The 22,200-nt window shown below is 39.7% G+C and overlaps 1 protein-coding gene across 3 annotated transcripts; it reads right to left on the minus strand.

Moving 5' to 3' along the window:
* Window positions 1-92: 92 nt before the first annotated feature.
* LOC105428316 (uncharacterized) lies at window positions 93-21,686 on the minus strand. Of its 3 annotated transcripts, XM_089080671.1 has the most exons (7): window positions 21,538-21,686; window positions 18,974-19,083; window positions 15,578-15,679; window positions 11,686-11,925; window positions 8,859-9,056; window positions 5,885-6,040; window positions 93-1,520 (listed from the first exon to the last, which is right to left on the minus strand). In XM_089080671.1, the coding sequence occupies exons 2-7, from the start codon at window positions 19,061-19,063 to the stop codon at window positions 1,455-1,457; spliced, it is 852 nt and encodes a 283-aa protein (XP_088936797.1). In that variant the 5' UTR covers window positions 19,064-19,083; window positions 21,538-21,686; the 3' UTR covers window positions 93-1,454. The 3 variants fall into 3 exon arrangements, with proteins under 3 accessions (XP_088936797.1, XP_088936798.1, XP_011638858.2); XM_089080672.1 differs by lacking the exon at window positions 15,578-15,679; XM_011640556.3 differs by lacking the exon at window positions 8,859-9,056.
* Between the last annotated feature and the right edge of the window lie 514 nt (window positions 21,687-22,200).

The following is a 22,200-nucleotide window of genomic DNA, read 5'->3' on the forward strand; positions in this document are numbered from 1 at the left end:
ATATTTTTTTATAAATAATATACAGATATATTTCATAGCAATATGTAAAGAATTTCTATCTTAAGTGGAAAGGTAAGATCACAGAGACACGCTTTGTTTTTTATTATAATAATATTTATTTGCACTACAAAAAACAACAGGGACGCTTTACATAGATTTAGAATTACGCTCGGTATAAGGACGAGAAACGCCGCGTTTCACATATTAACGATATTATTTTTCTTTAAATTAAATCGCTTATTGAATTTTCCCGCTTTGAGAAAATCCAAGAAGAGAAAATTTTTTTCTCCGACAGTTCACTGCGGTGACAGGCTGACTGTATTAATTATTACAAAGAAAAAAATCCTTTTGGTTTCACTCTCTCTTTCTCTCTCTATTAACAGAATTTTAATTGTGTCTAAATTTCACAAGTTTTATGTCACCGCAATTTTCGAGGAGGAGAGAAGTAGGTATCGAAGATAAAATTGGACAAGAAGGTATTGATAGAAACACAAGTGGGTAGAAACGATGAATGCCTGGCACTATTGTATTCCGGGATGAGCTATGTACAAGTATCTTGTTTGCCTTGTGTTCGACGATTAATCGAAACGTAACGTACGCGCATGAACAATCGAAGGGAAAATATTTTGTTCTTTGTTCTTCGATCCTTTTTACTTTGCACGCGTCTTATCCCTGTTAAATGAAACCGTAAGCCTTCCGTATAGTTCTAGATAAAAAAATAGATTATTTAATCTCTTAATTTAAGCGCGAATTGAAATATTTTTAGCCAAGAGATGACTTCCCGCGATTCGAGAGAGCGCGCGGAGAAATTCCCCGACCCGTGATCGTTGGTGCATGCATCATTTCATTCAAATTGTCAACGGAGAGCGTGTCGTATCACAAATTCAAAATGATTTTACAGTTTCACCGTCTTTCTTGATGTACTTCCATCGTACCATGGCGGCGCGAGCCACCACGCCGTAACGATTAAATTTCGATCGTCCTAAAACGACGACTGTGATTCGTGAAAATTTCTTTATTATTCATTATCATTATTCTAGTCGATTGAAAGGCAGAAATAATAGAAGTGCAAAGAGAGAGATAGGAAGAGAGAGAGAGATAGAGAGAGAGAGAAGGAGAGAAAGATAAGAGAGTGATAAGTAGATGGGAAAAAAAAGGGAATTGAATAATATAGTGAACAAAGTCAAACGGAATCGAGTCAATCGCTTGGGAGAATGCGTTTGGCGGCGAAGTGTCTTGCGTTTTCGCGAGAAGCTCGACGGCCATCGACGAAGGAATTAAATTCAGGATCTCAGGGACAAGGGGGCAACACCATGAGATTGGTTTTGTTGCCAACGTCGTACCCGTGCTCCTACTGGCAAAGGCGGCTCGGCGATGGTACCCACGTGGCGGTACTAAAGCCGGCGAAGCCCCCCCCTTCTTGTGCTTCCTCATCCCAGTCCTCAAGTGAGATCTTAGATGATGGAAGTGATCAATCGCGCCTTGAAGTTGACAAAGCGCTCGCTCGTGGCCGCCAGACGCTGCAAATTAAAACAGATTAATCTCGGTGTCAATTGGATTATTATATCTATCTATTATCGTTATATTCGTAAGATCTTCCGTCAGTTACTATATACCTTCCGACTTATTTTTATGAGGAAAAGCAGTACCTAAACGTTTCACAATTTCCACAGATTTTTTTCTAATTCTTAATTACTGATTCCTCCTAATTTTAAATTCTTATTATTACATTATATCTTATTATATTAATTAAATTTTTTTTTTGTCATAATAAATTACTATGTTATTTAATGTGGGTTTATGTTTATAGGGAAAACACTCGAAGAGTTTCAAGTTGAGATAAATGAGAATAGAATCACGAGCGCGTGCTGTTCTGCAAACAGTGTAAAACTCCTTCCTGCTAGTAAGCGTCTTCGTTTAATCGCGCGCGTGCAAAAGAGCTCGGCTCGGATCGAGGAATTCCGCGCGGCGCACGAAGCGTGAACGCTTTCGAACCGCCGCACGGCACGGCGGACGCTCCTCGTCCTCCTATGCAAGACGCCTCCGCACGTTAGCGCGAGCGAATTCAACGTACCGCAAATTGCGGCATAATAAAACAATTACGGTCGACGCGAGACGCGGCGCGGAAAAAAAAGAAGAATCACGGTGGCCGACAAAAGTGTTCCAGGATCTCTACTTCGTTTCCTTTCTCTCCGCGCTCCTTCTGCCCGAACGCTCCTTCCTGCCGTTGCACAGTTGATCGATCGCCGCGAAATCCTAATTTACATTATGCGTATACGATTTTTTTTTGCAAGTATAATACAGTTATGCACAATTTAAGCCTGTTATCTCAGCCTGTAGTGACTGTAATACACGTCAACACACCGGTGTTTCCGCTATCTAAGGATTTTGCGAGATTATTTACTACAAAACACACTCCCTTCTCATTAATTATTAATCATTCATTATTAATTACTCATTTATTATTAATCACTCAGTCATTATTTGTCATATTAATATTACTATTTTTTATTTTTTTTTTATTAAACATTTTATCTTATTATCATCTTATCATCGATTGATCTCAATGTAATTTCTAAATTTTTCTTCTATTTTTTAGATATAAAAAATATTTTCTGTTTAATTTCTTTCTCTTTAATTTTTCTATATCTTTTTTTATCATTATTCGTCTTATATTTCGTCTTTAAAATTAAAATCAAGGATAATTATTATTTAATATGATTCTCATGTTTTGTTAATTAAAATATTTCTAAATATAAATAGGCTTATTCAATTCAATGTCTTTAAATCTGTAAAAAGCAAATGTCTATTTTTAATGTTAATAATATTAATGATATGTTAACTTAAATATCGCAATAGGTTGTTAAAATCTTGCGTGAATTAATTGCGAATATTTTTACTTTCACAAACAACCTTCGGGCTAACTTATGACGAATAAAAGTAGCGTGAGTCAATTAATATTATTTTCTCTCTCCAACATTTTTTTCGATATAAATATAAAAATTATTATTAATTTTGTATCAACATAATTTTATTTTTGTTATTAATAAATCTAATTTATTCGTAAGCCGTTTTTTGCGTCCGTATTATTATCTCTAGTAAAAGCTATAATCATCTGCTATTAACTGATTACAAAATCCAGTCATTGTACGGAAGTAACAAATGGTCGAGAATAAACGTCGCGGTTACGTCGATCAGATGATCTAAGGTGAATCATTTTCCACGGTCTGCGCGGTAATTCTAAGTATTACAAGCGTAAAAATCATTGGTTTAAAAAATCACAGAGAATCGTACGTTACACTAAATAAAAATATCCTCGCGTGATTGCGTATGATCTAAGCTTTAGTTCCGGTTTGTAAATTTTAACGGCGATTTAATTAATAGCTTTTTCGGGTCACCATTAATATTCTAGCAATTAATAAATTATAACCGTCATCAGTTCATAGATTACGAAATGCGTAATATTTAGACTACGGTACAATATATATAATATATATTTAGATCAAAGATCGAGGAACCAGTTATTGTAACGATCGCGAAACAGACAAGATCTTATTTTTCAGTAGCAATATCGTTTAGATCATCCATCATGCAATGTCCGAAGGTTGAAAATCGTTCAGACGGCGCGAGAATAATCTTCCAGCTGGACAATGTCCAATCAACTGTAGGCCATTGATTTCATGCTCTAGGAGCTTAAAACTGATTAAATCGCAAAGTGAAAGCGCAGTCTGCTCGGCAACGTATGAAAATTTTCGCAAATATAATATAAATGTCACTTCTTTTCTCATCTTCTCTCTATAATGTTTGTCACTATCACATGTTAAATTGATTCAACCTTTTCGTTCAATCTTTGGCAATTTATAATATGTAAATTAAACCGCGTGGCAAACTTTCCACATTATTGAAATCAGGCAAAAAGCCATGCATATATTCACTTTCACAATCTATGCACATTCAATTATCTTTCCCGAAATTACAGTTTCCGGTGGAGTGTTGACGGTGCAAAAGATGCGAAAAGGTAGAGGAAATATCGCGTATATTTTCGCATTGCCGAGTCTTCACCGTTGGATTACGCGGAGATTCGCCTTTCCGATAAATTAAATGTAGGCCAGTCGCCCACAAAGCGTGGCACGATGCGCGTTCGCGATTTTGATTTGGTAGCAGCCGCGGTTGTCGCCTCCGGCGATCTTGCGTGCCGGGATCGGCTCTTGCATAAGTTGCAGCTGGCAAATGGACGCGCTATTTCATAGAGAAAGTCGCTTACATTTTTACTTTCCATCGATCCCGACGGCGTGCCTTGCGTAATGGCCCGGTTTATATCTGGCACGACGCGACGCGTCGCGGCGCTACGCTGGTTCGACTTTCGGCACCGCGAAGCTCTAATCTCGCGATCGCCACGCCGCAAGGCTCTCTAATCAACGATCGCAGCCGATATAACGTGGCCTTACAGCCGCAACACTCGACCTTAATAAAGCATTATGCCATAAGCCAGTTCTGAGCAAATTGTAAATATTATGACGGACGGAATATCTCTTTAATTCTAGAGTTTTAAGGAGGCATGCCTTGCGAAATTCCATCGCATCTTTATCTTTTTCTCCTATGTATTTTGAAGCTGTAGTACTTTATTTTTCACCTACGACTTTAAATTTCAAATAAATTTCAAATAAATTTTTCTTCAAATATATTTAACTAATATTTCTTTGCTCGATATTAATATGTCTTCATTGTGAGGCTCGCAACTTTGACTTCGCGTTTTCTTTCGATGCTTTGTCGCGCGTTCGCCATCTTAATTAATTTCGCAATTTTGCACAAGAAATCACGACGCGAATTTCACTTCGCAAATCCTCTGAAGAAACAAATCCGATGGCAATTATCGCGTGTCAACAAATGCAGTCATTTGCGACGACAAATTGGATTGCTTATCGCAGATAGGATCGCAATCGGAATTACGTCACGTGCAATATTAAGTTTTTCGTATTCGCGTTTATTTGAATCTTTTATTGGATCTGTATTAAGCGCGAGACTTCGCAAATTTCATGCAGCGAACTGTGAAGACCGTGATTCCGAATAAGAAATACTTTTTCTCATTCATCTAACGATGTTGAAATCACTCGCGGTTTCTTCGCAGATAGTAAAATGGAGATACGAACAACTAATATGCGTCAGAAATAACGCAATTATTTGCAGAATTACATACACTGGAATTAAATTCCCGTAGTTTCCAAACGAATTATACCATCTGTTTCTAACACAATTGTCTAATGAAATTATATTCAGCTTGACGTCTATTAATCAATCGTTCTTCGATATAGTTGTTTAGTATTTCGTCATAGTCGCGGTTTACTTTCGCGTGACTCAGTAAAATCTCGAAATCCATAATCGACGTCCGGTGTAAAAAAATAAATTCCCGCCATATTATCCGTCTGTGCTATGTGGCTGGGATTGACGTAGATGTCTTTCAAAATACATTATTAAGTAGTCGCGTATGATCGCATTGTTAGCAATAGCTCTGAGCTGTGACGCCGCTTGATTATCGATCACTCAATTATCCCTCCTATTACGCACAGGAATAGTTCGATATATTCTCCTCGAGAATAAGCACAGTGCAGTTTCTAAATAATTATAACCCCCACTGCAGTCGCACGATCGATTATTCTATTATTTACTGCACTTAATTACTACTAGACGTCTTACGCCTATGGAAAGGCTACGTGACTAGAAAAAATAATAATATTAAACCTTTAACGCGCGGGTGTTTAGAATCGCAAGTGGAAAATTTGGAACGTCGTAAACGTTACGTTCTGCAAATTTGCCGTATTCAAAAATGGAAGCTGCGATTAGAGATTGCGGTGAAAGTTTTAGGCGTTATCGCGTTTGTACTCACGAGTATGAGATCCTGGAAGAGATTCGAGAGTCCTCGATTCGCGATGACGAAGAACCTGGTGACTGGACCGGGTACGGCCTCCTGCGTTTCGTCCGCCTTTCCGTGCTCGGTGGTACCACCGGAACCACTCCCTCCACTTCCGCTTCCGGCCACCAGCTGGAAAGAGATCCGTAGGCGTTAGTCGGGCGAGGCGGACGGAGGGGGGCTCCCGCCGTTTTGGAACTTCCGTCCCCGGAATGGACTCCGGGGACGCGCTGCGGGAGCGGGTACAAGACATAAGACGGGAAATTAATTGCAATATTTGATTTGTTTGTTTGTTTGTTGGGGATATATAAAATTGCGGTGTGTATTGCAGCTCCACGTCCAATTCCAGCGCTCCCGACACTACGGTGCTCTCACATCCTTATTCCTACTTGCGGCTACGACATACGATCCATCGATCTTGCTGCTACGATCCTTACGTGCGCTCCTTCGGCTCGTAATACTCGAGGTTTCGTCTGCAGGGTGTCCATATGTCTTTTTTTCTCACCCTGCTTAAAAAAAAATTATTCGAAGCCATATTCTTGAGCGGTGGGCAATTCCGCTGGGTGATCGTAGATCCGGTTAAGAACTTTTATATGGACACCCTGCGCGTGCACCATAGAAAGGTGAAATCGCCAAGTACCCAATGGTGACAATGGAATAAACCATACAATCTACGACCGGTTCTCGATAATGCGCCTCGTACTTAGCGATTCGCAACGCAACGTTATAAGAACAATATGGCGTTCGGGCGAATTCTCTAGTTACAGGCGCATCGAGTCTGTCGTGGATTAATTACTAAATTTACAATGTCTACGTAGATACAAATCTCTGCTCGGCAGACAAATCGGTGCGATAAGAAAAAAAAATCTTTCTCCGGCGCGATGAGAAAAAAATTTCCACTTAGCGACATCGCTCGCTCTTCATTCGAGAGATTTGCGCGAGTATTATTGTTTATTTGTTTATTATTTGCAGCCGATTCGTCTGCCGATTGCACTGCGTGCGTTTACTCCGGTGCATGTAAAATACAATGGAACAAAATACAATTACGAGCCGCTAAATATATATATATATATATACGGTGCAGTGGACGAGTACGAAGATCACAACAACGAGAGAATCAGCGCTGATCAATGGCGGTCGCCAGATTCCGAATGAATCGGCCTGTCCATCAGCCGATCAGTACGCCATATAAAAAAAAAATAAAAAGTCTTTTAGTCGGTGGTTGTCAGCGTTGCGTCGGGACCGTTGGCCGGGGTGGAACAAGATGGGATTTGGAACGAGATGAATAGGCAAAATTATCCGGCAAATATTCCAGAGTTGAAGAAAACGATTCAATAGCTAGGCGACTAACATTAACGAGCTATTTCATCATTCTGATAAATCTTTTAAATGTCGCTGAGTGTAAAGTGTCTTTCAATAAAATTATTAAAGAGAAACGTTTAAGATATGCCAATGATTTTTTTTATACGTAAATGTTATGTAATTAAGAAGTGTTGATCAGTGACGTTTTTAATGTAAGCCGAATTATGTAAATATATTACTCGTTTTAGTCAACTAGTACTTGTACTTCAACTCTATGTTTGCGTTTAGGAATTTACAAAGTAATATCTAGTTAGGAGTTAGGGATGCGCAATTTGTACAGATTACACGGCAAGACCTCATTGCGATTAGACGTGTAAAACGTGCGTAAATACAAAGGTAGTTGTACAGTGAAGTCGAAGAAGATAGTTTCTTACAGAGGAAAGATTAGAATGTTGCTGTTGCATTACTGTCACATTGAAAGATTAGAATATTTGCTATATAGTTGCATTACTGTCAGACATATACACGTACGCAAATACAATAGAAATATTATTATTATAGAGATCTTGATATGCAATTCATGCGCAACTAGGCAGGCAAGATCAGGTAGATGTTTTGTACAAAGGAAGGTGTGTGAGGAAGAAGAAAAAGATATGCGCCAGACAGGAAGAGTGTCGATATGCCTGTTTAGAATAAGTCGTCGTGAGGGATTAAGTCACCGGTAGAAAGTAAGTCGGAAGATTTAAGGAAATGTCTTATAACCAAGTCGAGAGTGATGCATGTGTGTGTGAAAAAGTGCGACATGCAAATAGAGATAAGATGCAATGGAGAAAAAAAATAGTTGAAAATAACGATTAAGACAATGTAGTTGTAGGCTATACTCGTATGTGAAGAGTGCACTTTGTACTACTTGTGCTTACAGATCGTGCGTGATTGTGTGAAACGTTGCAGAAGTTAATGCTTATAATAATAATAATAATAATAATAATAATAATAATAATAATAATTGAAAAGTATTTGTAGAAAAATTTGTAAAAAAATTACGATAGACTTTAAAGATATGTCTTTGCGTCAAGAATAATTGCATTAGCAAAAAGTAAGATAGATTTCGATACTTTTCATGCGATTGTAAAATGTAGAAGAGACGTGCTGAAGATGATTAATGAAAGGAAAAAGAATCTAGAGAAAAGAAGAGAGAAGAAAAAGAAAAGTCACGTACAGTACGTATTAGTAGAATAAGATTGATACAGAAAAAAAAAAAGAAAGAGAGAGTTACTGAGCGAACCCGATAAATTCAGTTGATGCTAAACACGTGCAGCACCAACCGTCGACTGACTCACAAGTGACAAATCGAAAGAAAACAGTCATCTGTACGCGGCATACCGTACGCCGTGTTTTCTCGCACGAGACGATAGACAGGCGCACAGCATCCTTTGACGTTAATGGTTGTTCTCTTCGACTTTTAAAGGAAGATACGGATCGTCCGAGCGTCTTCGAGCGTCCAAATGTCGAGCGACCGATATCCCCTAAAAAGGATTGTCGCTTGCGAGCCACGCCGCTGCGGTCTTATCGGGCCCGATCGAAGAGAGGCGCAGTCGCCGTATCTCTGTCGGCGGACACTTAGGCGTGTCGGAAGGGTTTGGCGTACCGGTGGTTGAACGGCTCCTGGGGCGGCGGTCGAGGATGCGCCGGACGTCGGGGTGCCAGTACCGCCGGCGGAGTTGGCGGCAGCTGGGGCGGCCGGGCCCACGTCGCGCGAGGCGCTTAGGCCGAGCCCGAGGCTCTGTGTACCGGCCACGACACGGTACACCGTGCCCGCCGCTCTTGCCGCCCCGTCGGCCGCTTGCTAAACGAGAACAGAGACGAGAACGTTTCGTTTACTTGGCCCTTGCCCGCTGGAAGAATCGCGTTTTCTCTCTCTCTCTCTCTCTCTCTCTCTCTCTCTCTCTCTCTTTCTCTCTCTCACTCACTCTCCCTTTTGCACACGCCCGAGTTTCCTCGTCCGCCCGCGAGTACGCGGGTGACGAGAGATCGTTTCCTGACGGAACTCCGCACGGAACGTCTTCTGGAACGTCCTGCAATAATGGCTCCTGGAAAGTGGCTCATTAAAAAGTCCTGCGACGAAATGGGGGCTCCCCTCGGGAATCGCTCGGTCGCCGTCGACGATTCTCGACGCAGTCGCAGTTCGCTTCGCCGTCGTGAAAAATGGAGAGAAATTAGTTACTTAATGATATATATATATATATATATATATATGTATATCTCTATGGATGATGTTTACGTGTGGAAAGAAGCCGATGCAAATCGACGAGCGAACGATCGATGTTATTGGCGGTGTTGCGCACGATTTCCTCGTATGCACTTTGCTCATATAAACGTGTTGAATAATTGAAAGTTGCCTGCTGCTGACCGACTGCGACGACGCGGTCCATATAATGTCATCGGGAATTTCACTAGTAGATATCGTGAAAGATACTCTCATCTCTTATTACGTCGCTGATGTAACATATTTCTGATTAATTGATTTATGTCTCAATTAAAATTCGTCACGCGGTAAATATCAATTCTATTTCACAATCGTTAAGATCTTTAAGCTTCTAAATAAGCGAAATCATGTGGAGCGTCATTTATTCTCGTGATAGAATAAGAGGATAAGGTGTCTCCAATGTGATTTCGAGCTTGTTATTAAGGTGAATATCCGCGACAAGAACAAATGGAGTATCGGTCACGTAGCGAGTTTCTCGTTTTCTCAATCGGCGAACGGTGAAGGGTCGCGGTGCGACCGACCGTTCTGGAATCGCTTCGAGCCGCTCGTAATAACGTCTTTTTGCTAGGAAAGTGGATAACGGTGACAGCGGCCATTGGAAACGGTAACTCGATTTTCGCATGATTGCATCTGTCGCGCCGACGAAAAACCAGTTCCGCAGATATAGACGTTGTAAAGGAAAAACCAGTCGCCGCGTGATGTTTATGCGCGACACCGTTATTGTTCCACGCGTTTCCACGCGACGCACAACACGAGCAATCGTCCGATTTTACGTCTCGGAAAACAAACCTTACATCCAACACATAATAATGATTTCTCATAATATCACGCATTTTATTTACAGTTAATTTATTAACACCTAATGGAAGAGATATCTTTTTTTAATAAAAATTTGATATAATTTAGATGTATTTTCATTAAATTATAATTAAATACAATTTAATAAAGATAATAATAATTTAATCGAGATACGGTAACTGAAAATAAGAAGCAAAATTATAATTTTATAGAATTAAATGCACGTCGCAATAGAGAAAAAAAATGTGTTGTAATACGTGTGATTTCCGTCAATACTAACTTTTGCAGAAGATATTTCTTTAACGGCAACGAGATTTAAAACAAAAATTAAAAGCGCCACGGAAATAAAACCTTTTGTCCGAGGAGGGGGGGGAACACTCGGGAGATTTTTCTCCACCCACATGCTAAATGGTGCTGGAAAATGTTATATCGACCTTATATTGATGGCATATTGTCGCCAATATGCTGATCAACATACTGTCAACATGCGATCTTGAGCGTCATTTGGCCGTCTAGGTGAGTAGTAGATCTCTATAAAAGAGAGATTGGTTTATATTTTCACCTCACAACCGCAGCGCCTCTAGCAAACCCCTTTCTGATTCTCATATAAATATTATCTTATTATCCTCAAAACACTATCGGAAAACATTGTTATACTTTGATGCGCATTCTAGCGGTACAACACGACATTTCGTTTAACTTTAATAATTAAATCGCGTTCTGATTATTGAATACTTAATATTGAGTTACTTTCGGTCGATCATTAATTTTAAATTTTTTTAGAAGAAAAAAGCATTAAGAAGGATTTGAAGAGGAAAAAAAAAACTACATCAATTTAGAAATATGCATAAGTATTTCTTCGTGACAGCGATTAGATTGATCAGACCGCGAGCGATATTCGTAGGCATGGTAAAGTAGTCGTTACGTCTATTATCGTTAATTTCTTGTTTTTCCGGCCAATCCGCAATATTTCGCTATAGTCGCACATATATGAAATCGCGGATCCGCGTGGACTTTAATCAAGGACACCGGTTCCGTTCGAGAATCTTGACTGAGGTAATTCTATCGCGAGATACCCGATCGTGCCTAGGTCAGGAACCTTGGAATAGTAACCAGGTGGTGTGGCGGCGGTTAAAGGCAATTCGGTGGCTCACTTTCACCCGCCGTTTGCAGTTAGATGCAAGACCTTGCGGTTGCTCGCCCGTTACTGGAATATCAAGTGTATTCGTGATTGATCGTCGCGGTGCGACGTTATCAACGCGATCGCGAAGCTTTCTTTAGCTTCCTCGTTCTCGGCAGCGTCGTTTCTCGGCTGGTGAGCGCGGTGCCGATCTCCACGGCTTTTTCACACGGCGTTACTAAAGACAGGTTTTTTTTTTTTTCTAGATCTCTCGATCTACCGCGGACTCACCCTGATAATATCGAAGATGAAGTTGCCCGATCCAGCACCGCCGCCGGCACCGCCGCCTAAACCAAAGAGGAATCTCTTGTTTCTGTTCTCGTCCTCGTCCGTCTCAACTTCGTCCAATGGCGTCAGTTCCTGCGGCGAATTGTCGTTCGACACCTCGTCCGCGAATTGCACCCGCACTTCGTTGTTCTGCGATTCCGATCCGATCTCGTTCACTCGATTCTCCGATTCCGGGTTCACGTCCTGTAAAAGAAAACGTCATGGCTGACAGAGATCCTACGATAAATCAGTGCGATATTTTGCAAATATTTTTCCAGAACGAATAAAGGATAATTTATTCGTTTCGTCACTTTACATGTGCATATCGCGTAAGCGTAAGCAACGCTCGTGATGTAAAAATATATATACCTGACACTGATTGTTAATATCTTGTTATTAATCAAGAGATCATCGTTGATTACTTTGACAAAAAGAATGCACAAAAAAACACGATCGCAAATAAGTGGGTCACCTGCATAATCCCAGGGTCTGTAAAGTGCGCTTAGGTTCACGTAATATTCCAGCAAGTTATCTTATAAATTATTCATGACGTATATATGACTTCCGACGCATAAATTTCATTATTCTTTGATCGGGTTTTTTCGTGCACTTGAGCTAAAGCAAGTATAATTAATATTACATTTAAAGTTTAAAATTTTTCAGAACAGTTATGTAGATTATGATTTTATAAAAGGATATAAAAATAAAAATAGCATGCGTATTACGAAAACAAATGGGACAGATATACGTAAGTTTGCATAGTCAGAAGCAACATTAATAAAAATGTTTTAAACAAAATGTTTTAATGTGTTATTTATGTTAGATTATACATGACACTGTCATGTAATCGCCAATGATTCATCGAACAAAAACAAAGCTGATTATTGGATCATTGATTACTGATAATTTGCAAAGAGATTGCTCGAGTCTTATGTCTTTGCAATAATATCTTGTATTGTACTTGTAAGAGATGTATGAGATTTTTAAAAAATGTGTTTCTCAAGAGTATTATAAACGCGCTAGACTGATTTATCCTGCAATGGCTAATGACTATAAAATGATTAACGTACTAAAAATAAAGATGACAGAGCGAAAGGACGAAGAAGATTGTTTGGTAAAAGGATCATTTCGAGATGCGTTTCAGAATTCGAGAATCACAGTGATTTCGCACTTGAAATGGTCTCAGCGTCATAAACGCGCGAGACTAAAAATTAAAATCTGATCTTGAAATTTATGCCAGAGTTAAATGACGAAGAAGTGAGAGCTTTGGATAGACACAGTATAGTTTTTGAATGATTTTACGAGGCATGAGTTGCAGACGAGAATCACGAACAGATAATTGAAATAACGAGATGAAAAGAACCCAGATACCAATAGAATAAAATTTTTCGGTGTAATTCTGATAGAGTAAGATCGCAATGATGGATATCGTGGCGACGGATAAGTTGCAATACAACGTTATTAATCGATTTATTAATGGCTAGATAAATAGCAGACACGAGGACGAAACAACAACAGTTAGCAATGTACGAGAAACCGTGTGCAACCGCGGCAGTCCTGGTTGCGCGGTAACTTAGCGGTCGTTAGATCCTTCGAGATCTGAGCTGGTCGATCGAACGGCCGATCGATATGATTCTCGTTTTCTCGAGTAGCCAGTAAGTAATTAGCACATAAAATAGACAGCGCAGTGCCGCAGCAGTCCTGAATGCGCGGTAAGGCATTCTGCAAGGCGTTCTGCATTCCTCGTGAGGATTCCTCAAGGTCATGACCTCGAAACTTTTACCGAGCTGCTGGTCAAACAGTCACTGCGAAGTGGTGACCTCGTTTTCCGTCAGTGACGGTGTTGTCGTTGGTGTCGCTATAGTGGTTGTCGTAGCATTAAAGTTGTCTCTGCTCTCTATCGTCGTTATTGAGGACGAAGTGGTGGAAGAAGAGGTTTCCACGTCATCTGGCGGAAACGTCGGTAAAGAGATCGACACTTTGGAACCGTTTAAACCGATTGTTGACGTCGACTCGGCATTATCCTCGTCATCATCGTCGAAGGGCGACTTGCCTTCAACGCTTGTGCCGTCCTCATCCCTCTGGACACCTTGGGTATTGCCGCCGCCGCCAAGAACATTGCGAAGGATGACCGGACCAAGGACGCGAATGACTTCCGCGATAATAGAGTTGACTTTCGCTTCGATTCTCTAGAAAACAACAGGCCTTAGCTGGAGAACTTCTTATCGCTATCGCTATCATAGCGCTAGCTCGATTCTCCTTCTTTTTTTTATTCAAGGGCTTCAAGACATCGCTTTGCTTTGCGATCGTGATCGGTGAATGGTATGATATCGATCAGTCCACACGGCACAGTGATCGTTGACTTACGTTTTTTTCTATGAATGATGCGGACTTACAAGTCGTTTCCCGGCCTGTTCGAGGATCTTTTCGAATATCCGAAACCAATCGTCCGTCTAATAATAAATATTCGTGCGATTGGTCAATGCCGTACTTAAGTATGACTGATTTGTTACCACTTGTTATTGCATTATATCTCTTATTACTGCTTCATTTCAAAGGCGCTACAAGTCAGGTGAGAAATCAGGTTCGTCGCTCTTATATAATATAAACGGCGCTCGGTGAGGCAGGTATTTCAGCGAGATTCGAGAACGAGGCCTACTTTAAATATAAAGACAGAATTAAGAACACCCGGTTCCCTGTCGAAATGCAGTTATTCCGTAATCTCGTAACCCGAGAGGGACCTGCACTTCGTGCGATCGTAGTCGATTGTCCAATCACTCGAGGATCGTGCCCCGGAAGAAATTTCGACATTCCTCCACGAACGATCCTCCGGTTTCGCGCAAATCGCGGCCTCGCGGCAATGCGGAATAACTAACTGACGTTATTCTACAAGAAGGTAAGTTCGAAATTATTAATTCAATCGCCATTGTCGTGCATGTGCACGCACATGCAACCGCATGCAAAAGAAGCCGGCGTCGCCGGCCAACACCGAGGAAGCCGTTCGCTAACGAGACAAAAAAGTCGCACAGCATATTATTAGTCAAATTAGGAAGTTTATTCGTGGACAATTCAAATGGGCAGCGCGGTCAGAAGGAATTTCACACGCAAGAAGGAAACTTTCCCGAGTATGTTTATTTCTTATAGGTACGGAGTCTCTTTTACCGTCGGTGATTACTTCGCACTGCGCAATTTTTGCGTTCAGAACTAATGGAATTTTCCCTAACCAAATTGCGTGGAGATCCCGTGAAAATTTCCATTGTGTCACTCGCGCAACGAGATCGAGCGAAGGGTCTCAGAAAAAGGGGGAATAGAAACTCGAGAAACCACACATCGGTAACAATAAGGATCGACGAGACGTGCGATTATTCTTTTTGCAAGCGCGAACATGACGAATCGCTTCCGCTCTCTTGATGCGGAATAAACCCGACTAGATCGAGACAAATCGATCCATACGTGAGCGTACGAGAGTGAATAAGCAAAGGGTAAGTTGGCTGGTGTTGGCCGCCTCGCAAATTGTATGCGTTACTTTCTCGGTAAGAATGTAAGGCTGAGCGTATTCAGCGTTCTACTGTACTGTTTTACGGCACAGATCTGCAAAGATCGACGCAAGCAAAATCCTAATCGGCGAGTGTCAAAAAGTTCTTAGTGCGCCTCAGCCCGAGTGCGAATCGCTCAAGGATGTCGTACTGCTCCTTGATAGTGTTGTTTCGAGCGAGGTATATAATCTGCGATGATAATTTATGTACAGTCTCGCCTCTACGAAACGCCGCTCGTGTCGGCGTCGTGTGTCAGTGTTAGTCCTGGCCTTCTGCAGGATTTCTCTTACTGATTGAATTCGCGTATCACGACTGCTCACCTGAGAAATATCGGGGAAGAGCTGTCGTAGAATGCCGATCGTCCTTTTGCTCCTCAGGGCCGCCTCGCTGTCGGCTTCGGCCATCACCAGCCGATCGAGGGCCTGAAAGAAAGTTTCCTCCTGTTGGCCCTGCCGTACGACAGCAATAAATCGGATCTTTACGACAGCGACGAGATGATAGCCTTTCAGCCGATGATCAGCGGGATATTAAGCATACGATCGGTACACTCGCGTAGAATTTCAAATTGCTGATCGAGACTACGCATTTACTACGGATTAATAAGCCAATGTTTTGCTACTGTGAGAAAATGTCTATCTACTCAAAGTAAGCGGTTTCGCGCATTTCTATTACACAAGAATTTCCAAGTATGCAAAAACTAAGATCTCTCAACCTACGGAATACTGGAGTAATAGTACGAGTAGTGTCTCGAAGTGAAGTGTTAGACAACGTTTGATTTACGATATGATGGACGCGAAGAAGTCTCTTTTGTTAAGGTCATTTGTGCATCGTGTTCTTGTCAGAGGTGACGTTAAAATATTCGCGAAGCGTATTTGCGCGAAGTAACGACGAATAAGGAAGTACCGCGATGGACAATTTTTCCACTCTGAAAATGGACGGTAAAGATCATGGAATTTGGTGCGTTTGAGAATGTTATTGTGAGAAGGTAATTTGTGTTGTGTAATGTTCTTCGTGTTAGATGCCAAGCAAGGATTATCATTAATTCAGCGCCACTGTCGAACGAAATTGTTCGGTTATCCCACAATTTACTTCGCACAAGTGTGATAATCAGTCATCGTAAATTCGGATTTGAGTATCGCGATTCAAATTCTTGCGAGAAGTATATCCTTGAACGTTCATTTAAATTCGTAAAGGTTGAATATGTATACATTAAAGAAATATGTAAATAAAATTTCTGGCTTATTTATAGTTAGTTAATTCAGTTATGAAATCATCAACATTTTGGCTATATCTATTTTATTGGAGGACAACTTGTGACAAGGCAATTCAATTCCAACGGTGCGTATTTTATATTAAATTTAACGCTGATGGAAGTAGATTGGCCAATGGACGACCACCGAATCCAGATGTTGCTCAATCGGAGTACTATGGTATACTATGGTATACTTTCCCTCAAACCTCGTTTTACATTCATGTGGTCACCGTAATACTCGTCTCTCCCAATTTTGGTCAAGAAATTTTGCTTGTTAAATTTGTTTCGACGTATTTAAAAATATAATCTTAAGAATAAAATAGGAAAAATGATATATAATTTACTGTATAATAACGTTATGTTTTTTCACATAATATTTTTCAATGTTTTTTATTTATTTATTTATCTAATAATACTCTGAACCAAAATTTTATTTCTATCTTTTTTTGCTAAAATATTTATAGATTCTAAAGAATTGTAGTAGATTTAATTTGTATGAAAATTGAACTTTTATTTTGCGTTTGAAAAAATTAATAAATGATATAATAAAAGGTCAACTGTAATTATACTTTCATTTTCGAGATTTAAAAGAGGAAGTTTCCGATTATCCCCAATAAAATTTTACGATTCTAATTAAGCTATATAATATCAGAAAAGGTCATTTTATTTATTTAAATGATTATATAAAAATAAATTAAAATTGAAAGAACCAGAAAAATTTTCTTAATTCCGGACATATCCGGATTTAAGTATGTAAATCTAAAGAATTTTTTATAAGTTTTGAATAAACCATTCGCATACTTCGTATTCGTCTGCCCACTTGTATATTCGTATTTATTTATTTATATTATCTTAATGCTCATGATATCTCCTATGATATCTCTTGCCTGTGCTCGCTACAAAAATGCAGATTGAGCGTGTAGCCGGCGATTTGTTTGTACACAGTGCCTCGTATATCACACCGTGTTGTTAAATTGCACTTGTGCGTACGCACCAGCTTTCCATCGGGCGCCTATCGAACGAAGAAAGTGTCCGGTAACTTCGCCAGTGTTCGCGGCCAGTGAAAGTGTCGGAGCGAGGACGAGAGCCGGTCGGACGACCCGGCTTTTCGTCGGACCGTATACTTTGAGGGTTATACCGTCTATTTTACGGCCGCATAACCGAAACATTGAACTCATCGCGACGGTGCGGTGCCTCGTACCCGGGCATTATCCGCCAAGTGTTTTCCGAACGAATAACTCCCTTTTGTACTTTACTCACTGTCACGTAACCGCCCGGCCGCTCTTCCGCCGTATTTACGCGCGCATACGCGACGTATTGCGAATCGTATCGCGGCATTACGTAAAGCCATGGTAATTATAAATAAATTACGCTAAGTTCAAGTAGCAGCTATGAGAGAAAAGCAAGCTCTTCGGGTAACAGCTATGATTTCCGAAGTTATGTAATAACGTAACGGCGATCGTAATACCGCGCGCGACGCCACGTTTTCGAAGAATTACAGAACAGCTTCCGGTGACGTGTTACGGATAATATTTCAAGAATTTCTATTATGTATTTCGATGTATGGTAGCATCATCTTATGTAAATTTGATTGGCTTCATCAGAGTAGTGTTTTCGCGGTAAGGCTCATTTACTGTTGAGAACAATAAATCTGTTCCGTGTTTGCCGGCGTGTTTTCGAGAACCATGTCATTAAATAAACAAATTTTTGTCTGCGGTTCCATAAACCGCAGATACGTAGTGCTGTAAAATATCAATCGCGCGATGATTTTTCCCGCCGTTTTGTTCGCACTAATCTCGACTAGAAGCAACATTGTTCGAGTGAAAGACTCGTTGAAAGTAAAATATCACCTTCGACCATCGGAATTGGTCGATTTGGTAGAACGATCGAGGATTTAACGCTCTCAGACCAATACGTAACTGAACTTTCGCGTTCGAGAGTGAATCATTTTGTTTTATCATCCATATCGTTTAAATAATTAATAACCACTCGTAATTTCTATACGTCGATTCAGAGAAATTCTCTGCGACAAATATTTTCTGCAAATCAGATACTTTCTCCTTAATCGATATGGGAAAGAAATGAAGATAAGACCAGTGAAGAAGTGTGTGAAGATTAATGGAAGTGGTTAATGGAAAACGGTTGAAATTACGACCCAATGACCCGGTGAAGATTATCATAATCGTCATGCACGCGATTTTTACATAGGTACTACTATCGAACTCTGTCGAAGCGCTCATATATTGCCAATTGCGAAACAGACAATAACATAATTTCACGCTATTGCCACGCTTGAAATTCGATCGAGAATTCTGTTAGTTGCGTGCCACGTGCCGTTTGTGTTAGATAATTAAGCGATAATGCACGGAAGGAGTGACCGTTAATGTCGCGAATTAATCTCCGCAAAATAGAATGGCGATGGTTAAAAGAGAAAGGCACGAAGATGCACCGCTCACGTGCTTACCTCTGATCGGAGTCCGTCTTCCGGAAGCGGATGCGAGCTCACTAATGCGAGGCAGAGCGCAGCCGTCAGCGAAAGAATGGTAAATCTCATCTTGATCGTGTAGATAGAGTCTGCGAAAATAAAGTATTGCATTAAACGTACAGTATTCGCGATTACGGCGGCAGTTAGTGCTCATTAACGCGTCGTGTGCGGATCGTATTTTCTCACGATTTTTTTCACACTCCACGCGATGCTTAGATCTATATCGCTTAGATCCATGTGCTCGCGATTGAATACAGATTTCTCGAAGATGAATTTCTTGTAGTTACATTTATTTTTATCTCTCTCGTGTCCATTTTTATCATTAATTAATTTTAATCTCGATTTAATTTTATCCTTCTACCTCTTTTTATTTCTAAGAATTAGAAAAGTATGTAATTAGTAAAAACTAAATGAAACTGAGATTGTAATCAATTTACGTTGATAAGAATAAACATTATATGAGCCTCGAGACTGTGTTAGAAATACCATTCACTCGAGGCACACGCGACATAAAAATAAATATTTAGATGTAAATAATTTATTTATTATTTATTAGATATAAATAAATATTCAGATATAATGCGCGCATGATGAAAGTATGAAAGATTTTTTTATAGATTATAATTCTTCTTCTTACTTATCAGATTTTCTCAGATGTTTAGTATGCGCTCTTTTCTCTCTTTCTCTCTCTCTCTCTCTCTCTCTCTCTCTCTCTCTCTCTCTCTCTCTCTCTCTTTCTCACGTGGATATGCAAAGACGCGGTTCACAGGCAGCAAAGCGGAAATCGTTTACGAGGATCATGACAGACGGAGGAGACAAGAAGGCGCACGGAGAGAAGAGCGAGAGGGAGAGGCGCAATGACTCTCCTTTCTCGAACATGGATCCGTTCGCGACTATCACTTTCGACGGAATGAAAGTGGAGAACGCTGCTGGCGTCTTCCAGGTGCGGGAGGAAAGGCGAGATAACGTGCGCGTGAACTTTTTAATTAGTACCGATTTTATTAAACACCTGCGTTTTATGTCCGCATTAGAATTGTACTTATTATTAACTCATGCGTTTCCTCCATATCACTCGGCACGAAGTAAATTTACTTGCTCCTTGCGATCGGATAAAATCAGTACTCGTTTTGTGACGTAAACGCTGACCGGAGTTGACAAAAAACGATTACGGATATGTAGCAACTATCGGAGCAAATGTGAAAGAATAACAATCGCATTTAATTATTCTTAACTTGCATGTTAAAAAAAAAAATGATTTTAAAATAATTTTATTGGGTGAGAGGTAAGATGTGCATGACGAATCACGAAATGTTTCTTTAGTAAGAAAGGTTGTTGATGTGCGTGCAATTTTGACGTTTGCCAATGTATGTCAATGTATGTGTAAATAACTACACGTGTATTTGGCACACTGAGAATGGATCGTGGCGATATAAAATGGCATTAAGATTATATAGATTCAGCACACATCACATCTACTCGAGGACGATGTTGCAATAATATTCCATTTTCGAGGCCACATGTTAATTATTTTTAATTGGCATATCATCTTCGTGAAGTGAACAATGTGATTTTGATATGATAATGTATAAATTATGCATCTCTTTTAATTTTCCTCAAATGGAATATTTAAAAATTTTTTTATACATAAATTTATACAAAATAAACTATAAAAGAATAAATGAAGATAATTATTTATTAAATAAAAAAAATCAAATTAAGATCGTGAAGGTTAAGAATATTAAGATTTCTTAAATTATTTTAAGAAAGTTTTATTTCTCTTTTGTGCGCAATGAAAGTGAAATAAATAAGATTGCAATTGAACCGGACGCAAAGAGAATTTTTCCAAAGGATTTCTCGTATGGAGAAAGAAAATGGATATTTTTCAGAGTTGAAATTGAATTCGTATGATTATCATAAACTTCAATTTTCATCTAGAATTTGTTCTTCAATTTCAAGATTTTTACTCTACCAACTTCCTTCTGTGCCTCATCAAAATTACTTTCTCTTTTCTTTTCTTTAAATTTACATCAATTATCTCGTTAAAAATAAGCAACATTTTAAAACAATGTTTGTATTTTTATAAGTTATTATTTGAAAAGAAAAAGAACTTGCGTTTTCATCAGATAATCACTAATTACTAAGGAAATTGAGCGTCCAGATGGAAAGAGATTTCTCCGGAAAATCGCGATTTAGCAACACTTTCATTAAATATTAACCAATATTTTATTATGTTAAAATATATTGTACTGATTTTTTGCAAATGATCATAAGTAAATTTATAATTTTTTCACTTTGCCAGTAATTATTTATATGTATAATGTATCTCTTATCTGGGATATGGAAATGTTTTCCGAATGTTCTGTCTGTCTACACTTGTCCCCCTTGAAAAACACATGAAACTCAAAAGTTTCCCACTTATCACTATCTGACCACGTGGTCGTCGCGTTTAGCAAATTCTCCACGAGACACTGAAGATGAGATGCACAGCGGTCCCGGAAAAGGCGCTGATTGAGATTAGAAACGCGAGATTTGTATGAACTCACCACGCACAGATATTATATCCGTCACACGGTTCGCCGTGAAAATGTAATTTAATGAAAAAAAAAAAAAAAACTATTTCGTGGGGCCCTGAAGGAGCTCTCGGCGGCTCCTGCTCTCTTCGGAGTTTTCTGTTACTGTCTGTGTAGCGACGCTTAGTGAGCGGCTTTTATTAGAAGGAGGGGCCTGGGCACCACCTCCACGCTACACTTATGTCCACGTCTGCCTCTCGTCCTCTCCTTCTATCTGCAACCTGCACGAGAGATCCTGAAGAAGGGATCGATAAATTTTGTTCCGAAACGCGGATATATTTGAAGGATGACCGTCAAGAGGTGCACTCGCGTGTGGCGAGCTTTCGAATGTAACAACGTAATTTATATTTCTGTTATGCTAGTCTAGCAAAGCTTTGCCTCTTGCGAGATCTCTTTTTCTGGATAAACCTTAATATTTCGATAAAGCCATTTCTCAGATACGATATCTAAGCAAAATCTTAAAATAATGTACGGACAATTAAACAGTAAGATTTCCCTTATCGGATTTCTCATTTACAACAATTTAAATCTTTTCTTTCCCGCGGCAGGAAGCTCTGTAATATTATCGATAAAGTCAATAATTAGTCATAAATTATGAGAAAGACACACGCGTGTCAAAGATGTAGGTAGATAATA

This window comes from Pogonomyrmex barbatus, unplaced genomic scaffold (genome assembly GCF_055798465.1).
Source record: "Pogonomyrmex barbatus isolate J1 unplaced genomic scaffold, ASM5579846v1 scaffold4, whole genome shotgun sequence".
Classification (NCBI taxonomy): Eukaryota; Metazoa; Arthropoda; class Insecta; order Hymenoptera; family Formicidae; genus Pogonomyrmex; species Pogonomyrmex barbatus.

What these genes read in the sequence shown, in the direction of transcription:
- LOC105428316 (XM_089080671.1), bottom strand. Translation starts at nt 19,063, where the DNA reads ATGAGATTTACCATTCTTTCGCTGACGGCTGCGCTCTGCCTCGCATTA. An exon ending in AAGACGGACTCCGATCAGAG is followed by an intron (nt 15,680 to 18,973) that starts GTAAGCACGTGA and finishes ACTTTCTTTCAG; the next exon opens with GCCCTCGATCGGCTGGTGAT. An exon ending in TCTTCCCCGATATTTCTCAG is followed by an intron (nt 11,926 to 15,577) that starts GTGAGCAGTCGT and finishes TTTCTTTTACAG; the next exon opens with GACGTGAACCCGGAATCGGA.